The 20,986-nt window shown below is 43.8% G+C and overlaps 1 protein-coding gene across 1 annotated transcript in view; it reads right to left on the bottom strand.

The window, feature by feature from the left end:
* The window catches only part of GPR158 (G protein-coupled receptor 158), a gene marked incomplete at both ends in the record, with an annotated part of 193,091 nt that extends 174,151 nt beyond the window's left edge, over positions 1-18,940 (bottom strand). Inside the window, 2 exons of the mRNA XM_080609853.1 lie at positions 3,560-3,665; positions 18,069-18,940. Coding sequence (XP_080465979.1) covers positions 3,560-3,665; positions 18,069-18,940 — 978 coding nt within the window. The remainder of the gene's footprint in view (positions 1-3,559; positions 3,666-18,068) is intronic.
* Positions 18,941-20,986: the final 2,046 nt, after the last annotated feature.

The following is a 20,986-nucleotide window of genomic DNA, read 5'->3' as shown; positions in this document are numbered from 1 at the left end:
TGTATTAGGAATTTAGGTCATCAACTTAAAAATGGGGAAACTAAAGTTCCCACTGCTTACACCTAAATCTAAGGACACACAAAATCTAAGGAAAGAAGGAACATGCACAAGCATTTTGTGCCTGAGCCTAATATTCTTTAATTCCCCAATCACACACTATTTTTCTTTCAAGCAAGGACTAGCACTACAACTATTCCATCTCACAATCGGGTTACTCTTGATGATGATCCAAAACCAAATCCCCATGTCACAGTTAGCATCATCTCCTAGTGATTCTGTGCCCCAGCACATGAAAGTGATACAGTACTTTCAACAAGCACCTCTTTATTTCCTAACAGAAGTTAGGTCCCATCCATTCCTTCCTTTTTTCTGTCTAGCACATTTAGACCACTGGTTTATCATGTGTTTACATCCACTGTAACGTACCTCTGATACAGGGGGCTTGATATAAGAAACGTTAGCTCCTGGAAAATATAAAGTATTTTTTAGCTTGAGTTGTAGAAAGAAAACAATGTTTATGTTATAAGTCTGTGGAATTCAGGGGCCCCACTAAACATGAGTTAATTGTTTCACACTAGTCTTCTAAAGTATCTTTAGCTTTAAAGAACAACATTTGTGTTGTAGGTCTGTGGTGAGATAACAGGATTTAGTGGCACCACTAAACCTGAATGAGTTATTTCACACCATCCTTCTACTTACCAATTAGTTTAGAGAAGAGCCTCCCAAACATCTGCTAGCTTGGGATACTCCTTGCCTGCCCATCCCGCAATAAATTTTGCAGGAAGGTCACCCTGTTCTAAATCTTCGCTAGTTAACAGAAGAATTACAGATATGGTTGGTTTCAGCTAATTGTGTGACTACTGGGGCATCCAACTGTGCCAAAGGTGAAAAGTTTAAGAAGAAGAAGACTCATTTACTTCATCCTGAGATCCTCGCCCATGACCGGGGGGGGGGGGGGGGGCACTGCGCATGCGCAAAGGAGCTGTTAGCTCATTATAATACAAAGCCGGGATAGGTCATGAATATGTATAGGCGTGTAACTTTAGAGGATAAAAGTAGAGGGAAACGACACTGAGGTGTGCATACTTTGGAGGAGCGATCCCTATGCACCTCAGCACTGAATGAAAGCATACCTACTTTACAACTTTAATGAGTTGTGGAGTCAATCCGTGTATCACCTCCATCTCCCTCCTTTCAACTGATTTTTATTTAGAAGATAAACACTTCAAGACAGCACAGAAAGTAGGGAAATGTCTTGCCATGTGCCTAGTAGATTTTAGTCACTATAAAATTAACTGAAACATAAGACAAAGCAAAGAAGCATTTTAGTGACCATAAGTTGTTTTTCTCCTCTTGTCCATTCTCTAAGTCACTCCGTTTTCCTTCATCTGTCATTTGCTATATTTTCATAGTGTTAGGGAAGAAGGGAGTTGACTGCCCGAAATAGGGAGCTTTATGCCTTAGATTTAATGACACTGGTTGCCCAGTCATGTAGTATGGGCTACGCAGTAAACAGACTCAGCACCAAATCAGAAGTTCCCTACAGCAAAGGCTTACCAGTCACTGGAAAGGCTATGCTGCACTAAACACCAAAGTCACCTAAAAATCTAAAGAGAGGAAGGAGGATCTAACTTAAGCAGAACTGGAAATCCAGAGATCTCCATTCTCTTCCTTAATCTGCTGGAGAGAGACTTTGTAATCTGGAACAGAGCATTCCAGCATCAGCAGGTATTTTTGTATCTGCCTCAAAGAAGATAGAATAAAGAATGGAGAATATAATTTCATTAGTATTTAGAAGGCAAACTGTGTGGAAAGCATTGTCATACAACTACATAATTTACCCTTATTCTACAGGGTGAATTCCAATGAAACCAAGTGTGAGAAGCAGCATATGGGTCCTGCTTGTAAAGAAGCGCCCATCAGTCTGAGCTCTCCTAAAGTGGTGACCACAAGGTAAAAAGAGAGAAAGCTTCTCTATAGATTGCTCCCAGCAAGTCCCCATCCATAGAGTCACTGTAATTAAGCAAGGAGTCTCATCCTCTTCAGGTGCAATAAACAAAGGCACTCCCTGCTTGCAACTTTCATTAGGAGGAGATTTGTATTACCTATATATCCTCTTAGCCATGAAAGCATTGGTGATTTAACACTCTAATAAAGTGCCACAGAGAAGGAAGAAGAGCTGGCAGGTTTTTGCTCTACATACAAGTTGAAAAACCATTCATGAAGCGACATTCATTTCCTTACCTATGTTAACACCTCAAGGTGTGAATATGAGCCACTTGCACACACAGCATCACTCATTAAAGGACTTCTGCCCTAAGACGTGTTTTAATTCCTTTTTGCATAACATAACAAGAACCTTTACGGACTACAGCATCACAGTAAGCTTATTTAAACAAATACATGCAACTGTCCAGTATGAAAAATAAAATATCCTTTGTAACATCAGCAAACATCGTGCTTCCTATTGCTTCACAAAGCAGCATTGCTTGAGCACAGCCAGCTTTACACCACCACACCCCAGAATCCCAACGTGAAAAATGTATCTGTCATTTGCATTCAGAAGTAAAAAACAAACAAAAACCAACCAGAACCAAAAAACCACACACCACCACATTTTCAGAAATATTTAAAATTACTCTTGAATAAAGACTACTCAATTCCTCATTTCAAGTTTATTCTAAGGAGAATTAAAAAAAAATATATATATACCAATGAGGAGGTTAACTAAATTTTCAAGTTCTTCCTGCGCAAAAATGCGAGTAGGTGAATGCATCAAAACCAACGCTTTTCCTAAATTTAGATTTGTCTTTGATAAATTGGCACAGAAGTACATGAGGTACCTTCTCTCACAGAAAATAAATGGGTGTCTTTGAAAAACAACATCGCATGCCAGAATAAAAAGAAAAAACATTGAATGCATTTTGGTTTAAAGTTACATTGAACAAATATGACTAGCCAGGCTGAATGATCTATGATACGCTGACAGAGGGAGCCAGACACAGACCTTCAAAAGAAAGGGGAAGCAGGAAGGAGCTGAACAGAAACATTTAGTCAGCTCAGTCAAAATGTTGGCATTCCTATTAAGAACTAACTACAGTATCCAATTCTGCCTGTTATTCTGTATCATTCTACCAAAAGCCCATGTATTTCTGAATAATTATTATTAGCATTTGAGATACTGTATTTCACAAGGCAGTCCAGTCAAAAGTGACACTGACATTAAAAGCCTATTTTGATTTTGACTGCAAAATAACAGTTTGACTTGCAAGCAGAACTTCATCAATCATTCCACTGGTAATATTCTTTTTCCTCATAGCTGTGATTTCTGCACAATAACCTCCCTTCTGTTTTATCAGGAATATTAATGTCAATACTCCTGAAATGCAGGCACTCCCGAAACTCATGCATACCATAATGCGTTGCACAGAAAGATCTTTTCAGTCTGCAAACCACAGTTAAAGTCCATAAAACAGATAGCATTTATACTACAGAAAATTATTCATACTGCAGAGACTTGCTATTGAAGTGTAGCTCAGTCCCTTAGGAACAGACATACCTCGGAATTGTTGAGATGACACCTGTGGGTCCCCGAGAACCACCCCTCACTCGAACACTGGTCAATGTCCACCTTCTGCAGATTGATGTCCACTTTGACAACACCTCTGAAAACACAGAAAAACAGCCTTGAACACAGCAACTACAGAAACAGGTTTAAGTTTTATGATGCTGTAACCTGGAAAGTGGAACTACTCTTTTCTTCAAAATACAGAATTTCATATAATGGTTTGGGTTGGAAGGGACCTTAAAGATCACATAGTTCCAACCCCCCTGACATTGGCAGGGACACGTTCCACTAGACCAGGTTGCTCAAAGCCCCATCCAGCCTGGCCTTGAACACTGCCAGGAATGGGCAGCCACAACTTCTCTGGGCAACCTGCGTCACTGTCTCACCATCCTCACAGTAAAGAACTTCTTCCTAATATCTTAACCTAAATCTCCCCTCTTTCAGTTTAAAGCCATCCCCACTTGTTCAATCCCTACGTGCGCTTATAAAAAAGACCCTCTCCAGCTTTCTTGCAGGGCCTCTTTAGGTCCTGGAAGGCTGCTCTAGGGTCTTCCCTGAGAACTGGTATAACTCCCAATACATCATCAGAAGGTCAGGACAAGCCAGGAGTAGGCCGCTGATGTCTGTGAAACTCCCCAAGAAAAAATAAAGTTTCCTAACACACAAGCCCTAAAGGACTGTCTGAACTGTGTTAGATCTATGCCAAGAACATTCAAGTTTTCATCAAGTTTCCCTCAAATCTGTTTGAATGAAAAGCTAACAATTTGATTTCAAAGCCAACACTATTTTATAAACATCTCAGAAATCACAAGAAAAGAAAGCTGTAAGACTGCAGCTGTATATTTTTAAAAAGCCTTCAAAAATGTCTTTATTCTAAAATAACCTCCACAATCACTTTGTATGTAGAATATTTATAGCATCATCTTGTGAGAACACATATTTGTGACTGCTTCACTGCTGTCTGGCTTAGCAGAAATGTCACTATGGAGCTTCTGGTAGTTAGATCATCACATGGAGTCACTCATAATGAATGCTCTTTACCAATTTCTTAAGTCTAGGTTACCATTCCTTTAAAGTCAACCATTTCAGCCACTTGAAACAAAAGTTTCTATTTTCACAGTCTAAACTTCCACAACTATAAACACCATCATCCCTCCTTTCACACTGTGGACTACCAAAGGCATGACCCAACCTCTATCTCAAGAATACCTCATTCACCTCAAACCATATTCTGTCTTTTAATTAAAGCTCAGTGTATGCAGAACAATAATAATGATGGAACTACAGAGCCATATATCTGAGAGAGACCACATGTGAACAAAACCAGAACAGGAATAGGAATGGAGCTTGATCAAACCCCAGGACATTATTGCTCCTTCATGCCTGGCTCCAGTACAACCAAGTGCAAAGTGTCCATAACAGCTATATTTAGGCATTCATTTTCAGACATGCTGTACAGTCATTGGAAAGAAAACCACAAGTACATCATTTAAGTGATCTGAAGAAGAATACATTAGGAAGTTATGTAGGATTGCCAGTAGGAAGTTACACAGTATAGGTGCACTTCATGCCCGTCCATCTCCTGCCTAGAATCTAAGTAATCTTATGCTGGGCATGCTTAGAAACTACGTGAAATACTGAAGTGCTGGCTCTAGGAAGTTCAGTTTGAAATAGCACACATCATGCTTCTTAGAATATCCAGAAATATTTTTAGTCTACAGCTTTGTGCCTTTCCACTCTTGTTTTGAACAACAGCTTCTCCAGGGAGTGCCAAAATCACATTTCCCCCCAAAGAAGCATTTTTTGGTTTTTGGTTGTTTTTTTGTTTTGTGGGGTTTTTTGGGGGTGGTTTGTTGGTTGGTTTTTTTGTTTGTTTTTTCCCCCCTTGATGGTTCCAGGTAACCAGTGACTTCAGGGGAAAAATCTGCCATAACATACAAGCTTATCTTAATCTGATAACTGGCTATCTGTCTCAGATGCTCTTGGAAACAGAAATAACAAAGTCCTCATCTGGTCACAAGCAGATCCCACCAGATAGGGCTTCTAATTTTCTGGACCTTTCTGAGCAAAGATATTATTGTGGGGGCTGAGACAGGACCTGTTCTGCAAGTGAATCATAGAATGCTTAGGGTCAGAAGAGAATAATCTCACTGTGGCTGCTTACAGGCACAAAGCAACTAGTGGGACCAGGACCAACACTACTCCTTGCTCTCCTAGCTCATGTTACACGCAAAGCAATTTGCCAAGGTGGTCTCAAGCATTAGCATCATTCTGAGTGTACTAAAGAAATCAGTTTATACAGGAGGAAAAAGTGATGATTCATCCTGATTAGGACTGCAACAGACTTTCAAGCACCTTAAGGAAATGGGTCTTTATTTTCTTTACAAGGAAAGCTTTTCCCTTGTGTAAATTTTGTTTTTAACTGGTAAGACAGGAAACTCCATTTTCCCTCTACAAACATTTCTGCCAAGAGAGGTACACATTGCAAATCAAGGGTAAACTAATCACTGCTAGGAGAGGAAAAACACCTTAAGACTTGATTGTGTGGTATCAACAGCAGGCCATGTAGAAGCACAGTGTTAGTACAAAGGGATCTAAAAATTTCCAAAAGAAAACTTACCTAGAGGTCACTTGTAAGAGGGACAACAGATACAAGCCAGAGGAATTAAGGACAGTACACACACTGAGCAAGCATTTAAGTGTGGTCTTATACAAGACATTCTGCAGTCTGAAGAATCAGTGGCGCGTTCCAGTGGGCAAAAGGCAGAAAGCAGAAGAGCATCCTAATGCCCAGAGCTACATACTGGAAAGAAAGGAAAGGTACTTCCAGATTTTTCACATCAGAATTGATTAAATAGCTTGTATCCTTTGAAAACTCTTTGATATGATTATCTTGTTCAAAACATATGTGGAAAGCAGATTTATATAGCAGCTGTCACCTCTTGTGATCATCTTGTCCACCCAACCACCTGCTCAAAGCAGGCTCAGTTCAGTTGGGTTTTTTAATACCTCCAACAATGGAGGCTTCACCACCTCTAGGAAACTTGATCTAGTGTCTGACTACCCTCACAGTGTCAAAATAAGTTTTCTGATGTCTAAATGCAATTTCTTGTATTTCTTTCTGCACTTTCACCAACTGCCCCTGAAAAGAGACTGGCTCTGTCTCCTTTACACTTTTCCCTCAGGTATTTATCTATGAGTAAGATCCCCCTGGAGCCTTTTCTTCTCCAGGTTGAACAGTCCCAGCTCACTCAGCCCTTCTTGCCTGTCAGGTGCTCCAATCTTTAACCATCTTTGTCACCCTGCAGTAGGCTAGCTTCAGTACATCCATGTCTCTGGGACTGAGGGGCCCAGAAGTGGACACAGCACTCCTGAAAGCACCCACCACCCCTGCATCAGGCTGGACAAAGAGTAAGGATCACCTCCCTCAACCCATCGGCAATACTCTTCCTCTCACAGTCCAGGAGACAATCAGTCTTCTTTGATGCAAACACACACTGGTGATTTATGCCAAATTGGTGTCCACCAGGACCACAAAACAAAAATGTTAAACATAACCAGCTCCAGCATCAACCCCTGGGTTATATCAATAGTAACTGGCCTCCAGCTGAACTCCAGTCATCTATACACAAGAGGCTACTGGGTTAGTTAAACACTATTTCCCCTTCATAAACCATTGATAAACTCCCAATCATATCCTTCATGTGTTTCAGAGTGGTTTTCAGGAAGATTTGTTCCATTGCCTTCCTAGGGACTGAAGTGAGGCTGATCAGCCTTGAAGTTCTTGGAAGACAAGAAGTACCTTGGCCTTTTCTACACCCTCTGTCAAAGTCCATTGCACCACTCAGCAGCAGACCCACATTCTCCCTAGTTCCAGTTTTTCCTGCTTCTTGCTGCCCTTCATATCCCTCACCAGATTCAGCCCCATATGGGCTTTGGTTTCCCTAACCACACCTTGACATAGAATCACAGAAACAGAATCATTTAGGTTGGAAAACACCTTTAAGATCATAGAATCCAAGCATTAACCCAGCACTGCCAAGTCCACCATTAAACCATGTCCCTAAGCACCACATCTACACCTCTTCTAAATGCCTCCAGCGATGGTGACACTACACCACTTCCCTGGGCACTGTTGCCATATTCAACAACCCTTTGAGTGAAGAAACTTTTCTTAATATCTGACCTAAACCTCCACTGGTGCAACTTGAGGCCATTTCCTATCATCCTATTGCTTACAACTCAGGTGAAGAGACCAACACCCACCTCACTACAACCTCATTTCAGATAGTTGTAGATAGTAACAAGGTCTCCCCTCAGCCTCATCTTCTCCAGGCTGAGTTCCCTCAGCCATTCCTCATCAGACTTGTGCTCTAGACACTTCAGCAGCTTCACTGCCCTTCTTCAGACCGGCTCCAATACCTCAATGTCTTCCTTGTAGTGAGGAGCCCAAAACTGAACACAGTTAACACTGGTGCTGCCTCACCAGTGCTAAGTTCAACTCCCTAGTTCTGCTGGCCACACTAGTTCCAATATAAGATGCTCACGTTCACAGTCATAGTCATGCTCAGACCATCTCTCCTTATTCTTCCTGGGTTACCTGACCCTGCTTCCATTTCCTATGCACTTTCATCTTATGCTTGAGTTTTGTCAGGAGTTCCCTGTTAAGCCATACAGGGGGCCTGAAAAGCATCTATTTTAAAAATACTTTTACACTGCTTCTTCCAGAAACAGTACAAAATTCTTCCATTTGCAACTAAACACGTTCTACTTTTGCTTCTCTTGTGTTAAGATCTTTCTTACATGAATGTTTGCCTTCCACAAAATCCAGTTTTTATGAACTCAAGACAAACATTTCTACTTATGCTCTTCTCCTGTCTGCGCCTCTTCTGTAGCACAACCTCAAATTCTGATATGATTAAAGTTACTCTGTTTTTAACTTTTCTCAGAGCTTTACGAATTTATAGGGTGACAAAACCTACCGGAAAGAAACATCATATAATCCAGAAGAAGGCATATATGAAAACAATCTTTCCTAGCAGTTACAATCTGCCATAAGCTTTCCATTTTTTAACCCAATGGTGCATATTATTTTGTTTTCACTAGGCCTCTGCAATTTAGGTTCACGCTTCATGGCACTGTCACAGTTCTGCTGAGGTAGCAACAGGGTCTGCAACTACTTGTTGACCTAATACTTTCAAAAGAAAAGTTTCTGTAAGCATACATGCGGCATTTAGGGAACTGCATTCATTTGGGATGCTTTGCCATTTTAAACCACCACCTCAGACTTGTACCCCACCGCTATTACACATAGAGTACACCAACATGCTGGTATATTTCTGAAATTCATCTGTGATTAATACAGTAGCTGGCACAGCCTGTTTGGCCACCCACATTTTCAGTTATTTTTGATTCAGCATTCAGAAAACGGAACAAATGGAAGAACACATCCTCCTAGAATATAGATGGACCAACTACCTGCAAGTGCTGCATTTATTGTATTAACTGGGAGTAATTGCAGCTCCGCTATCTTGAGAGAAGAGATCAAGACAAATATCAATGGCTTAGGAGTAGACTCAGCTTGTCTGCATAACCCATTAATCCACACTGACAATGCTGTCTGGCTGAACTCAAGTCACGGTGATATGTTAATAACAATATTACTAGTAATTGTGTACCATCTTGCAAGTAAGTATATTTATTGTTATAAGGAGATTAACATTTGTCTTCTGCCACAATTTTACAGTCCTTACACAAAAAAAACTCAGATGCTTAAAGAGTGCACATTCATGTCCAACATACAGTTGGAAGAACTAGCTGAATTGTACATAATAGACAATGATTCATGATGACATCAAGGATTTTCTGTCAGGTCAGAGGTTTGATTTAAGAGGCTTTCATGTCTGTCTTAATTTCCAGTACCACTGTTTGTTGGCATGCTGTTTGCCTTGAAATCTGTGCCAGAAATTGATTTAAGCTTATTTTCCCAACCTACTAGCTATCTTGATAGTTTCAGTAGCTCTAATATTTCATTGTAACAGCATGTTGTAAAACCTATATCTACAGAGAATTTTTTTTGCCTATACTGTTACATCATAAAAAAAGCAGAAGGAGAATGTCCTCTTTCCTCCCAGCCAGCTTAAGCAAGAACTGCACAGAAAAGTAGCCTGCCAACATTTAAATGGTTATAAACAGTATATTTGTCCTCTAGATGTTCAGAAGCTTTTTGGCACAGAGGTCATCACAGCTTAGTTACACAGGGATTTGAAGTTTGTCTTCTAAGTTTGTACACTTATTTTTGTGTTCACAAGGACTGCACACAGCCATAATTAAGGTATAAGCCATGGCTGAAACTGACACCATCACCCAAATCTAAATGTCTGCCTAGATTCGTGCTGCCATGATCACTCAGACCTCCATGCTGTCCTTCATAAGCCCTCCTTATCACAAAACAAGGAGATAAAAACCTAAATACTCTACAGCCATCCCAAATCTGCAAATGCCCACACTTCTAGATAAACGCACACTGTAATTAGCATAGCAAATGTTTCCAGAGCAGGTATTTTTTCTGACCATTCTCATTTTGGAGGCTGACACTTTCAAGAATATTAATTTTCAAACAGTGCATACTACCTGACACCTGAGGCTCCTTCAGCATACCATCAACTGAGCATCCAAAAATAAACCTGGTGCCAAATGTACAAGTGACTTTCAGCCTCAAGTCTTATTGGCACAATCAGCACCTTCTGCAGGTTCAAGTTGCTTTTGAAAGTTAAGATTTAGGTTTCTGCACCACTTAGGCATTTTTGAAACCATTACCTCTGCATACCCAGCCAGATTCACAAAAGGCTACTGAGACATTACCTCTACAATGCGATTTTGATCTGGTCACGCAGTTACCACTAATTTCTTACTAATAGGACAGAGACAGACTTACCTAATTTCTCAGCCAAAGTATGACTGCTGCTTTTAAGCACACATTTTCACAGGAGAACCAGCTTTCATTCAAAATAAACTTAACTGAAATGTAAGGTGTATCTGTTTGGGCACATGGATTAGGATTCACCGAGTCCCTCTAGGCCATTTGGAATAGTACTACAAGGGCAGAATACTTAAAGCTGAACCCTCTGTCTGAAGAATTATTTCAGATTGAAACCTGCCTTCAGATTTAGGGCATGCAATGCTGCCTCTCTGGGGATTTCCCAGCAGTTTAGTCAGAGAGCTTCCTAGGCAGAGCTTCCTGGCTTCCCCTGCTTTGAGGGACAGTGATTTCTTTTTCTGCTTGGCGATATTCAAGTTGCTGCTATCATCTTAACTCTGTCACAAAGCACCACCTTGTATAGGAATGCAAGGTGTCAGTGATGGTGGGGTACCACTTACTCTAGATTCTCCCTATAAAAACAAGAAGTCTTGCAGCTAAATTCAAGCTATTTAGTAAGAAACCAGCATGGCTTTTTAATGCTGCCATTACTATCCATGGGGTCAAGGAGACAGGTGAAAGAAAGGGACCGCAAGGAACAGCACAGAAAGTGATCTAATAAAAGAGGCTGGGAGTAGGAAAAGCTTTTGAATCAGAAGGATCCTACATGGGAGAGATGGCCTCAGCCTAACTACCCAATCTTCTGACAATGAAGACTTAGAGGTAACAAGTTAATTTTAAAAATGAAAAGTGGAAACCAACATTAAAAAAAAAAAAAAAAATGAACAAAGGAAAATGGTGAAGCATAAACCTGGGCAAGGAACATACAAATCTACAAGAACGTAAGACAAAACCAAGACATTTTTAGAAGCAGCACGTTAAAAGCTTAGGCTCTACTACTAAAAGGCTTTTCAATACCTCAGAAGAAGAAAGCCTGAAGTAGAATCTGTAAGGCCAACAGACAACCAGGATATAAAAACTGCTTGCAGTAGAGACAGTCGTTTGCAGAAAAATTATTTTCATCACTGCCCACTTCAGAGCCAGAAAGGCTCCAACCTTTGAGCAACTCTAGAGCGTATCAATGTGACAAACGTCAGCTTTCACACGCAAGGACGTTAACAAGCTGGACACCACAACTACCCCTTCTTTGTTCAATGCATTCACATATGACCGAACGCGGGTGACCAGTGACTTCATGTAATTCTAAATCTGACACAAGAATCTTCATTAGATTAATGAAGCAAATTTAAAACCAGGAAACCACTTTTTTTCCCCAAACATTTATATTATGGAAGCCAATGCCCAATCATATTGCAGAAGAGAAAAAGGCTTAAAAGTGAATTAGAATCATGAAGGTCAATTAAATCCACTAATACTAAATACTTACTAACACTAAATACTTACTATCAAGACTCAAGTCTGAAAAACTTCCTTTTCCATTACTTATTATTCATAAATGGGACATATCCAAGATATGAGAAGTTGGCACTTCTGCTGCTCTTATGTTTTTCCCTAAGTACCTGCCAGAAGCTGCTTTTGGAGAGAAGGCTAGGTAAGTGTTTCATCTGACCTAACACAGCAACACTTTTGTTCTTACCTCCAGGAACTTTTAGTTCTCTAACTCAGCCCACCTTCATGAATAGACAGAACAGGTGACAGTCCTGGAGCAGAATCTCAGATAGTAAGGACTGTCACACGTCCATTCCTGTCAAAAAGGCTTTCATAACCCGCCGCTCTGGAAGCCTTGCCCAAAAGGGGTGATGGCAGAGAACAGGAGTGGAAACAGCAGTCTGACCCAAAAAGGTAGCTCCTTTTATGGCATCTTACCATGTACTACATAATTGTGGGCATAAATGCAGTATGTGTTTCAATCTTCCAGTCATACTTAACTTCTTCCTTCAAAGACAACCTTCTGTTTCTCCAATACTGAAGATAGCTGAATCATGTTCCTTTTGTTACACTGCCATCCAGTTCCCTATCTTTATCCACAACCTCGTACAAAAAAAGGCAGAAACATAATTGGTTGCTACAGAATACCTGAAACATGTTGGACGTTTCTATGAGCAGACAGTAAATATAGGAAGAGGTTTCTTCTCACCTCTTTCCAGGAATATGAAACCAAGACTTTCAGAAGTTCTAGGAAATAAGTTACTTTTATTTTTAAAACCTGTTCAAAATCCACCCACACCTTCAATCATGTTGTACAGGCCACGGCATGTTATAGACATAAATGCCTCACCATTTAAAAATGTTTTTAGGATTATAAAACTAATGCATCATGTCATAAAAAAAAATTATAGCCTATTTAAACAGTTAAAACCAATTTTCTTTCTTAGTTCAGTACTGAGACTAAAGGCAGATGGGGTGGGTGGAAAGACTAAAAAAGAGGGCTAGAAGAAGAAATTAAGCCATACTTGAAAGAAAAATCTGATTTTTACAAACTTTTTTTATGTCTATATTTATAGTTCTTTTACCAAACAATTTAACAGCTATGAAATATTTACCAGAAGATGAAATAATGTGTATTCCCCAAGAAATTACTTACTTGTCATATATACTTCTACCTCTACAGTTTAATTTGCCTTCAATAATGTTTCCTTAACTAAGAGCCCCATTATGGCCTAACGCTGGAATGGTCAGAGTCATTGTTAATGGTTCAGTGGAAATCACCACATTAGACTGCCTTTAGGAAAGAAACAGCTAAATTTAACTGTGCAATGAAGATTAATCTTTGCACTCAGAAACACCTCTCTAATAATTGAGAGAAGCAGCAAATGTCAGGAAGACAAAAAATATTAAGAGGTAACACTTGGTTCAGCCACACATCAGAATGAAGTTATCTGCAAATGCTCCAGAACACATCATGGGTCAAAATGAAAATAATTTTTAAAAACCTTACCTTGCTTATAGTGCACCTTTCTGCCAAAACAGCCATTATTCCATTGTGTTCTCCCAAAAATCCTTTAAAGACATTGCAAATATTGCCTCAGATTTGGTGAAAAACCTACCTGCCCTTGCTGGAACATGGTGGAAGGGGGAAAAAAAAAAGTCCCCAAAAAATCCTAAAGCTATTCTGACCTCCTAGATGAAGAACAGCACAAGAACAATGACCACTTCCCAAAATGTTGACATATTAAAACACAACATTAAGGAAAATGAGAACAGCACACAAGAGAACATTTTGAACTACAAAAGCAGCAATTCATTCATCAGAGTTTGGGGATAATTGATGTCACCGCACAAGGCTGAAACATTGCACACAATTCTGACTAACCACATTCAAGAAATGCTGGAACAAGACTTGAAAAGAGGGACCATGGCAACAGAGAACTCATAACGGGAGACTAAAGAAAGCTGGTTTGTGTAGTCTAGTAAACAAAGGTGGAAAAGAGACTACTGCCTATAAATAGGTCAGGGCAATAAACATCAGTGCAGAGTGCTATTTCAGGCAGAAGGCAGCTCTGGAATAGAAATAAACGGATGAGCACTAAGTTTAGACCTGAAATCAGAAGCAGCTGATTAGGCCCAGCATGGCCCAGCAACCATTAGGCCCAGCATGGCAGTAGACTAGAGAGTCGAGAGGGAAACTCACGTACTTTAAGATGGATATTGGTCAGCTGATGACATTAAGAGGGTTTGTGACAGCAGGAGATTGACTCATCCACCCAGGAGGATCTTTTTTTTTTAAGAAAACTTGCATGTTCCTATTAGCTGACTACTTGCACATCTTTCTTCCAAACCAAGTGATCCTCCCCACTGGCCTTCTAGCAATGACAACCCCACATTTCCTCTCCAGGGGCCAAGCAAGTACTTTTAGAGAAGGAAATGTGCTCACAACATGCAGCTTCTCACACCTTTCTGCTTCAACAGTAGGACTGCAAAGAGACCAGCTGGATCACCCTGAGCCATGAAATATGGCTCAGTCTTGTAATGGGGAGTAGGAGGGGAGGGTCTCCAAAGATCAGTGACAAATTTTATGGTGCTTTACCCTCTACAGCAGTAGAGTTGTAGAGTGATTAGGCATCCTAGATAGTGAATTCCAGCTGCAAACTGCATCAGCTTAGACTTTTTAAGAAAGGAGATGGGAATGGTTACCATCAAGTGATGACTCCTAGTCTCTGTGGATCCTCATTTCTGAATGAAAGACTACACTGTATTTTGCAAGCAAGTGGTAATGTTCTCTCCCTGCACTTTGCGTGGTCCGAAGTCCTGTGAATGTAAACACCAAAACATTAGCAAGCACTGCTAAGCAGCTGTGGACAGTCAGCATGCTGGCTTAGCACTGCACTGGGCTCATGTGGTCCCATTCACTTGGACAGCTTCTGGTATGTTTGTCAGCACAATCAACTTGTCTTCAGTTTCTCCACTTCATCTCAGTATTAGCCTACAGTGCTAGCCTTGGCAAAGCAGGCATATTCTCTCACCTTTCTTCGCCTTCACTTTGGACCATTTGGCTGTCATCTCTTGAAAAGGAAAGTGGGAGAGGGTGGGAGGTGAAATTTAAGATGGATAGCAAGCTGTTTGCAAGAGGCCCCCCTGCCTGTAATACTCACTTCCTATGACATAAGCACTATAACCCTTCACAACATGAAGCTTCTTTTTTTTTCCCCGTGCCCTTTCAGAATGTCATTGACAATGGCACTTTAGTAGCATGTATTGAACACACCAGTAGAAATCATCAGTATTACCTTCATAACTCTTTCCATTGCTACACCACATGACATACCCATGCAACAGAAGAGATACCAAGAAGCAGAAGCAACAGTTTCTCCCAGCTGTAATCTGAAAGAATTCTTTTCCACTGAGATAACGTGTTCCTAAATGTCTCTTAACCTGATGTACCATGTCATAAACCTAATGTCAGCAAAGAAGAAGGTACATAAACTATTAGAAGAAAATTCAAGGGGCATGCACTAACTTACCACCAATGACCTCTATGCCAGACTATTAGATGTAAAGAGCATGTAAACTGATCCTTTAACATGCAAACTGATCCGTTAACATGCTCCTAACAGATGGTTCAGAGATACTTTGCTGGGAGAACCAATGTAGCTTTCTCAAAACACAGAGGTTAATACATTCCACTTTTTACCATATGAGCCTTAAACAGGACTTAAACCACTGTGTCACTTAAAGACAGATGGCGAGGGGAAATAAAGCTTATTTCAAGAGGCACCTTACAGTATTAATACTAGCATTCCAATAACTCCATTAGATTTTACATTTTTTTTATTACATGCTTATAATTTAAACCATTTCTTCTCTTAAGAACTCACACTGAAGCTGTGTGCCTATCAAGTACAGGAAATATCGTGCAAATATTCAAACATCCCACAAGTCTCGTGAGAAGAGTACTTTGTCTATAGGATTTCCTATGTATCTGCTATAAACTTTCCTTAGAAGACCACATAGCTCAAACTAGGCACAGAGGAACTATCATTTAGCCTTGCCAGAACACATGCATATGTGTGTATATGTATGTACTTCTTCCACCAGCTTTCTTATTCAGTTACCAAAAACACACTGACCCATTTTCTTAGAAATGCTTACCAACTCATCTCTGGTTTTGATGCACCAAAACTTTGTTAGTTTTGTCCTAACTATTGCTGCCCTACAACAATAACAAAACACTTTGACCTTGTAACAGTATACCCCATCACAAGATCTCCTAAATTAGAAGAGGTTCTCCAAGCTTACATGTGCTTAACGGATGCCCTTTGAAGTATCACAATTACAACAGGTTATTCTATTTTTTTCAAATGAAGTGACTCCCACACAGTAAACAGAGGCTGAGAAGATGAGCAAGTGAAGGCAGTGCTGTGTACTGCACCCAGGAGGACCTCTACTGGTTGCCTTGGTTGGCTAAGGTTACTCTAAAATGGACCTAGTGCATTCTCACACCAGAGCTACCACAGCAAAAACCAACACCACTGCGATGCTTCTTGGCAACACAGGATCTTGGCACAGAGCTGAGATCGAGCCTTTAGACTCTTCTGATTAAAAGATATGGTTTTGGTTTTTTCTCTTCACTGAAGTTAAGACAGAAGTTTCTTTGATTTAAATTGATATCAAGATCTAAATTCTCAGACAGCTGGTTAGTAGCTGCCACCCCACCCCAGCCTGGTAGTTCTTCAGGTTATGTGAATCTCTGTCCTCAACAAGAGAGTATCAACCTACACTAGTTTTCATCTGCATCATGAATTTACAGAATAGAACACTACATTTCAATGATCTATGAGAAGCTTCATGAACTTTTCTGGACCACCTGCAAGGTCCAGCAGATCCCTGCTACAGATCTATTCCTGAGTTTTGGCCTGGAGAGGAATTCAGCAGCAAGCAGCCTGCTGATGAGCTCATTGTACCTCAACCCTGCCAGCCCTGTAAGTGTGAAAGTTTCAGAGCAAAAGGTGATTCCATAGAGAAATAAGCAGCCACTCTTTAGTCAAGAGTTGTTCGGGGTTTGGTTTTCTTCCAAAAAAAACAACCAAAATATTCATACCTGTTGGACACCATGGGATTTCAGTGTAAGCCAAGAAGACAACCAATGTTCACGAACATTACTGGCTCACCACCTGGGTATGGCAAAATCTCTTCAGCATCTGCTGTGTTCTTGTCTACCTTTACCTACTACTGATTTGCAGCATAATACAAGTTCCATGCTCTTCTCACCCCTGACAAATGCCAGCTGCTTCTGGGCAGTGCGTATTCCCCAAGGGATAGTGTCATTAATGAGCACCACTACAGAAGTGCCAGTGGGAAAACTGGGCATCTCATACAGCACAGGTTGCTCTCACTCTTTGGACAAATACCCCTTTGCTAGAAAGACCCAAGAATGGTTCTTCTTATACCCTCCTCTCTGCTAGTCACAGCTCTGCTGCAAAGTCCTGGGGTAACAGGAATAAAAAAGTAGGCAGTTCTTTACATATGCCAAGCATCTGCTCCACAGCCATGTAAACCGGGGTGTCCTTAAAGCAAGCTTTCCAACTGCCAGTTCAGGCTGTAGCCACATGCACTATGACAGAACTGCAGTCACAAATACTTATTCACCTACAAGCATACTGACCAGGTTTGAGCACCCCACAGTGGATGTGCTCTGGAGGCCAGAAACCACAGCTTACCAGCATAACAGCATTGATTCCCAACTGGTTAGAAATCACAGCTGGGGTCAAACCATGCTTAATTACACAGTGTAGTAAGAAATTGACACCTCGGTAAACATCTCCCTCTTGCAGTTAGAAATAACTGCAACTGGCAACTGCTTCTCTCCTCACCCCACCTGAAGCACACCAGGAGTACAGCCCACACGCACATCTGTTTCAATGCATGCAAAGCAAACACTATCTTACAGATGGAGATGAAAGTGATTCTTCTAGTGCCCAACTGTTCCCTAAGATACACTAAGGTAGTGCTCAACAGGAAGGCCTGAGGTTGCTCTGCGGTGTGACTGATTAGCCAGTCTGGCAAGGGTTGGTCAGGTCACTCCAGAGACACAGCATGCCCTTCCCTAGGAAGGAGGCATAGCCAAAACCCCATTCTACCCCCTTCTCGATAGAAAGCAAACAGATTTAACACTCCTCCTACCTGAACTCGGGGAGGAGGTTTGGCCGAAGCCCATAGAAAGCCGCTGAGAGAGTCACCAGCCAACCGGGTTTGTAATTCCCATTCTCACACTCCAGGTAAGGCGAGGACCACCTGATGTGGTTCTTATCGGCAGTGAAGCTCTCCCATCTCTTCCAGCTGTTCTCTAAAGTTCTGGGCCCCGTGTTCAAGACTTTCCTATGCAGATGTGGCCTCCACTTGCGCTTTAAGCTGTGGAACCATTCCGTTTCCACAGAGGCGTTGGCCAGGCGGTGAGCAGAGGAGGATAAGTCCTGCAGGAAGACTTGGCTCTCGTGCCTGCTGGCCTGGAGGAAAACCTGGGGTGTGGAGGAGAAAGGCTCCGTGCTGAAAGTGATAGCTGCCCTGGAGATGTTGGGGTCCCCCTCCAGGAGGCTCCTGATCAAGGCGCGGTACCACTCCAGGTCCTCCTGCAAGTTCTGCTCCCGCGACTTATTGCTCTGGAGGATCATGTTGAGAAAGTTGGTGGCGTGGGTGAGGGTGTCCAGGGCCCCGTGCAGGGACGGGTGCGGGGTGAAGCGCGACTTCCCGGCCAGGCTGGCCAGCTCGTACCGCCCGGAGCAGTTGGCACGCCGCAGCTCCCGGGAGTCACCCGTGTAGAGGAACGAGGCCACGTCCTGGGGTACCTCCTCAGCGAGCCGCTGCGCCAATATGGTGCTCGCCGTAGAGCGGCTCCGCGGGGCCGGCGGAGGCTCCCGGCTCTTGATGTGGTTGTAAACACGCTGTCTCCCTCTAAGTGCCCAATCCTGGCTACGCACCGCCTGCCCTTGGCCGGCGGCGGCCCCGAGCCCCCGCTGGACGAGGAGCAAGAGGAGAAGGAGCCGGAGCAAAGCCATGTCCCCCGGCGCTCCTGCAGGCGCGGCGAAGTGGCTGAAGACGGGCTTCGCGCAGGCGGCCGCGGCGCAGGGGCACGAACACGCAAGGGCAGCCGAGCGGCAGCGGGGCGGAGATCGGCCCCGGGCCCGCGAGTCACCTGTGGCAGCGCCGCCCGCGCCTTCCCCAGCGCGGGTCGCCGCGCAGCCCTGCCGCCGGCGCGGAGCGGCTCGCAGCCCCTCCGGCGACGGCAGCGGCCGCAGCGAGCCCGTCTGCGCCTCCTCCCGCCGCGGCCACCGCGCTCACTGAGCTGCTGCCCAGCGCAGCGCGCAGGGGCGGCGGCGCCCGCGCCCAGCGCAGCGCAGGGTACCCCCACGGCGCTCCGAGGCCGCCCGCGCTCCGCCGCTCCGCATCCTTCAAGCGCTGCTGCTGGAGAGGGGTGACCGAGACTGCCACTTGCTGCGGGATCAGCGGGCGGGGCTGCTGCCGGGGAGCCAGCACCCGGCTCCCCAAGCGAGGACTCCTACCTAGGTGAGACTGCTCACCGTGCAGCTCCGCCGCGGGCAGCCGAGCACCCCTTCCCAGCCGGCCCTTATAGGTGTACGCCGGGCAGCTGCCGCCCTGTGTGGCCGCCTCGGCTGTCAGTCAGCCGGCAGCCATTCACGGGGCAGGAGGATGGCGCCGTGCGGCGCTGAGGGGGGCGGTACCGCAGCCGCGGAGAGGCGTCGAGGCACCTCTCTTCACCTGCTGCCGGCTCAGCGCGGGGCGGGGCGCAGGCAGCTGTCTGCCGCAGCGGCAGCCGCTCTGCTTTTCCCCCGGCCGAAACGCGCGGACGGGAATCCGGCCCGGAGCGGGCTCCACAGCGCCGGCTCTGCGGCGGCTGGGGCTCTGAGAGGGGCTTGCCCGGGGAGTGTGGCAGCGACACCTGCTGGCCGGGCGAGGGGCGTGCCGCTGCGCCTCAGCTCCGGGGGCGGGCGGGCGGAAAGCGCCGTGCTGCGGCTCCTGGGGCGGTAAGAATACCCCCGCCGCGGGGCACAGGGGGAGCCCGGCGCTCAGGGGTAGGGCGGCTGCAGCCAGAGCCTCGCAGAGTGGGGTGGTGCTTGTCCTCCGCTGTGAGGGAGGCGCGCTCGCCTCAGACAGTGCGGGGGTCTGTGAGAAGGCGGGCATGAGACTGAGCCTCGTCTTCTCTCGAGGGGAGTGGGTCAGCCGGGCTGCACTTGACGGAGGAGGAAGGCGTTTGGCAGGGGTGTGAGGCTTGGGTGGGAATGGGGAACTTTGTCTTTTCCAGGCCCATGACCCAGATGCCCCCATCGTGTGCAGGTGCTACCCCGTTCCCCAGGCTTATTGCATGGGCTGCCCCATGTCACCTCACACATAACCCTGAATGGCCCATACACAGGGTACATCCCACCATAAAGGAAGCTGAGTCACGTCCCTCTCCCTTCAACTACAGTGGTTGCCTGACTGTATTTCTTTAACCATAACCTTTCCTCCTTTTTTCCTTTCCTCCCTTTTTAATTACAAGATGCTAATTCCTACTGCTGTTTTCAAAACTAAGAAAGCCCTTAATCCAGTGGCTTTCAACACTGACCTGCAGAGCACCTGCGTGGAGTCAAAACAGCATTGGCTGATCGCCTAGGTTTGCCACTTGCTCTGCTGAAACCACCCTTGGAAAAGCACAGATGTGTTCAAGAAGTAGTTGGGATTTTCCAGATAAGCCATGAGTCATAGGGCCATCATGATCAGTAATATGGATCTAGTTTGCAGAGCATCTAAACAGATGTTTAACTTTGTGCATCATCGCTGGCAGAGGTATTCACCTGCTCAATATCTGACTGTTGATGAGGGGTTTGTGGCAAGAAGCAGGTAGCAAAGGGTGAATTTTTAGAGGAGGAGGCCTGCAGCAAAATCTTCTAATTACAATTAATTCAATTCTGGCTTAATATAAAACTCATTTTGAAATTCAAAAGTGCAGATGAAAAGAGTTGTAAAAAGAGGATCCTCTTTTTTCTTTCTCCCACACACACATGTGCATGCGCATCCTATAAGGAGCAGATTTCAGTCATGCA

Source organism: Psittacula echo (genome assembly GCF_963264785.1).
Source record: "Psittacula echo genome assembly, chromosome: 2".
In the NCBI taxonomy this organism is placed as follows: Eukaryota; Metazoa; Chordata; class Aves; order Psittaciformes; family Psittacidae; genus Psittacula; species Psittacula echo.
Note: the sequence above shows the minus strand (reverse complement) of the source record. Positions and strands in the feature narration are given on the sequence as shown.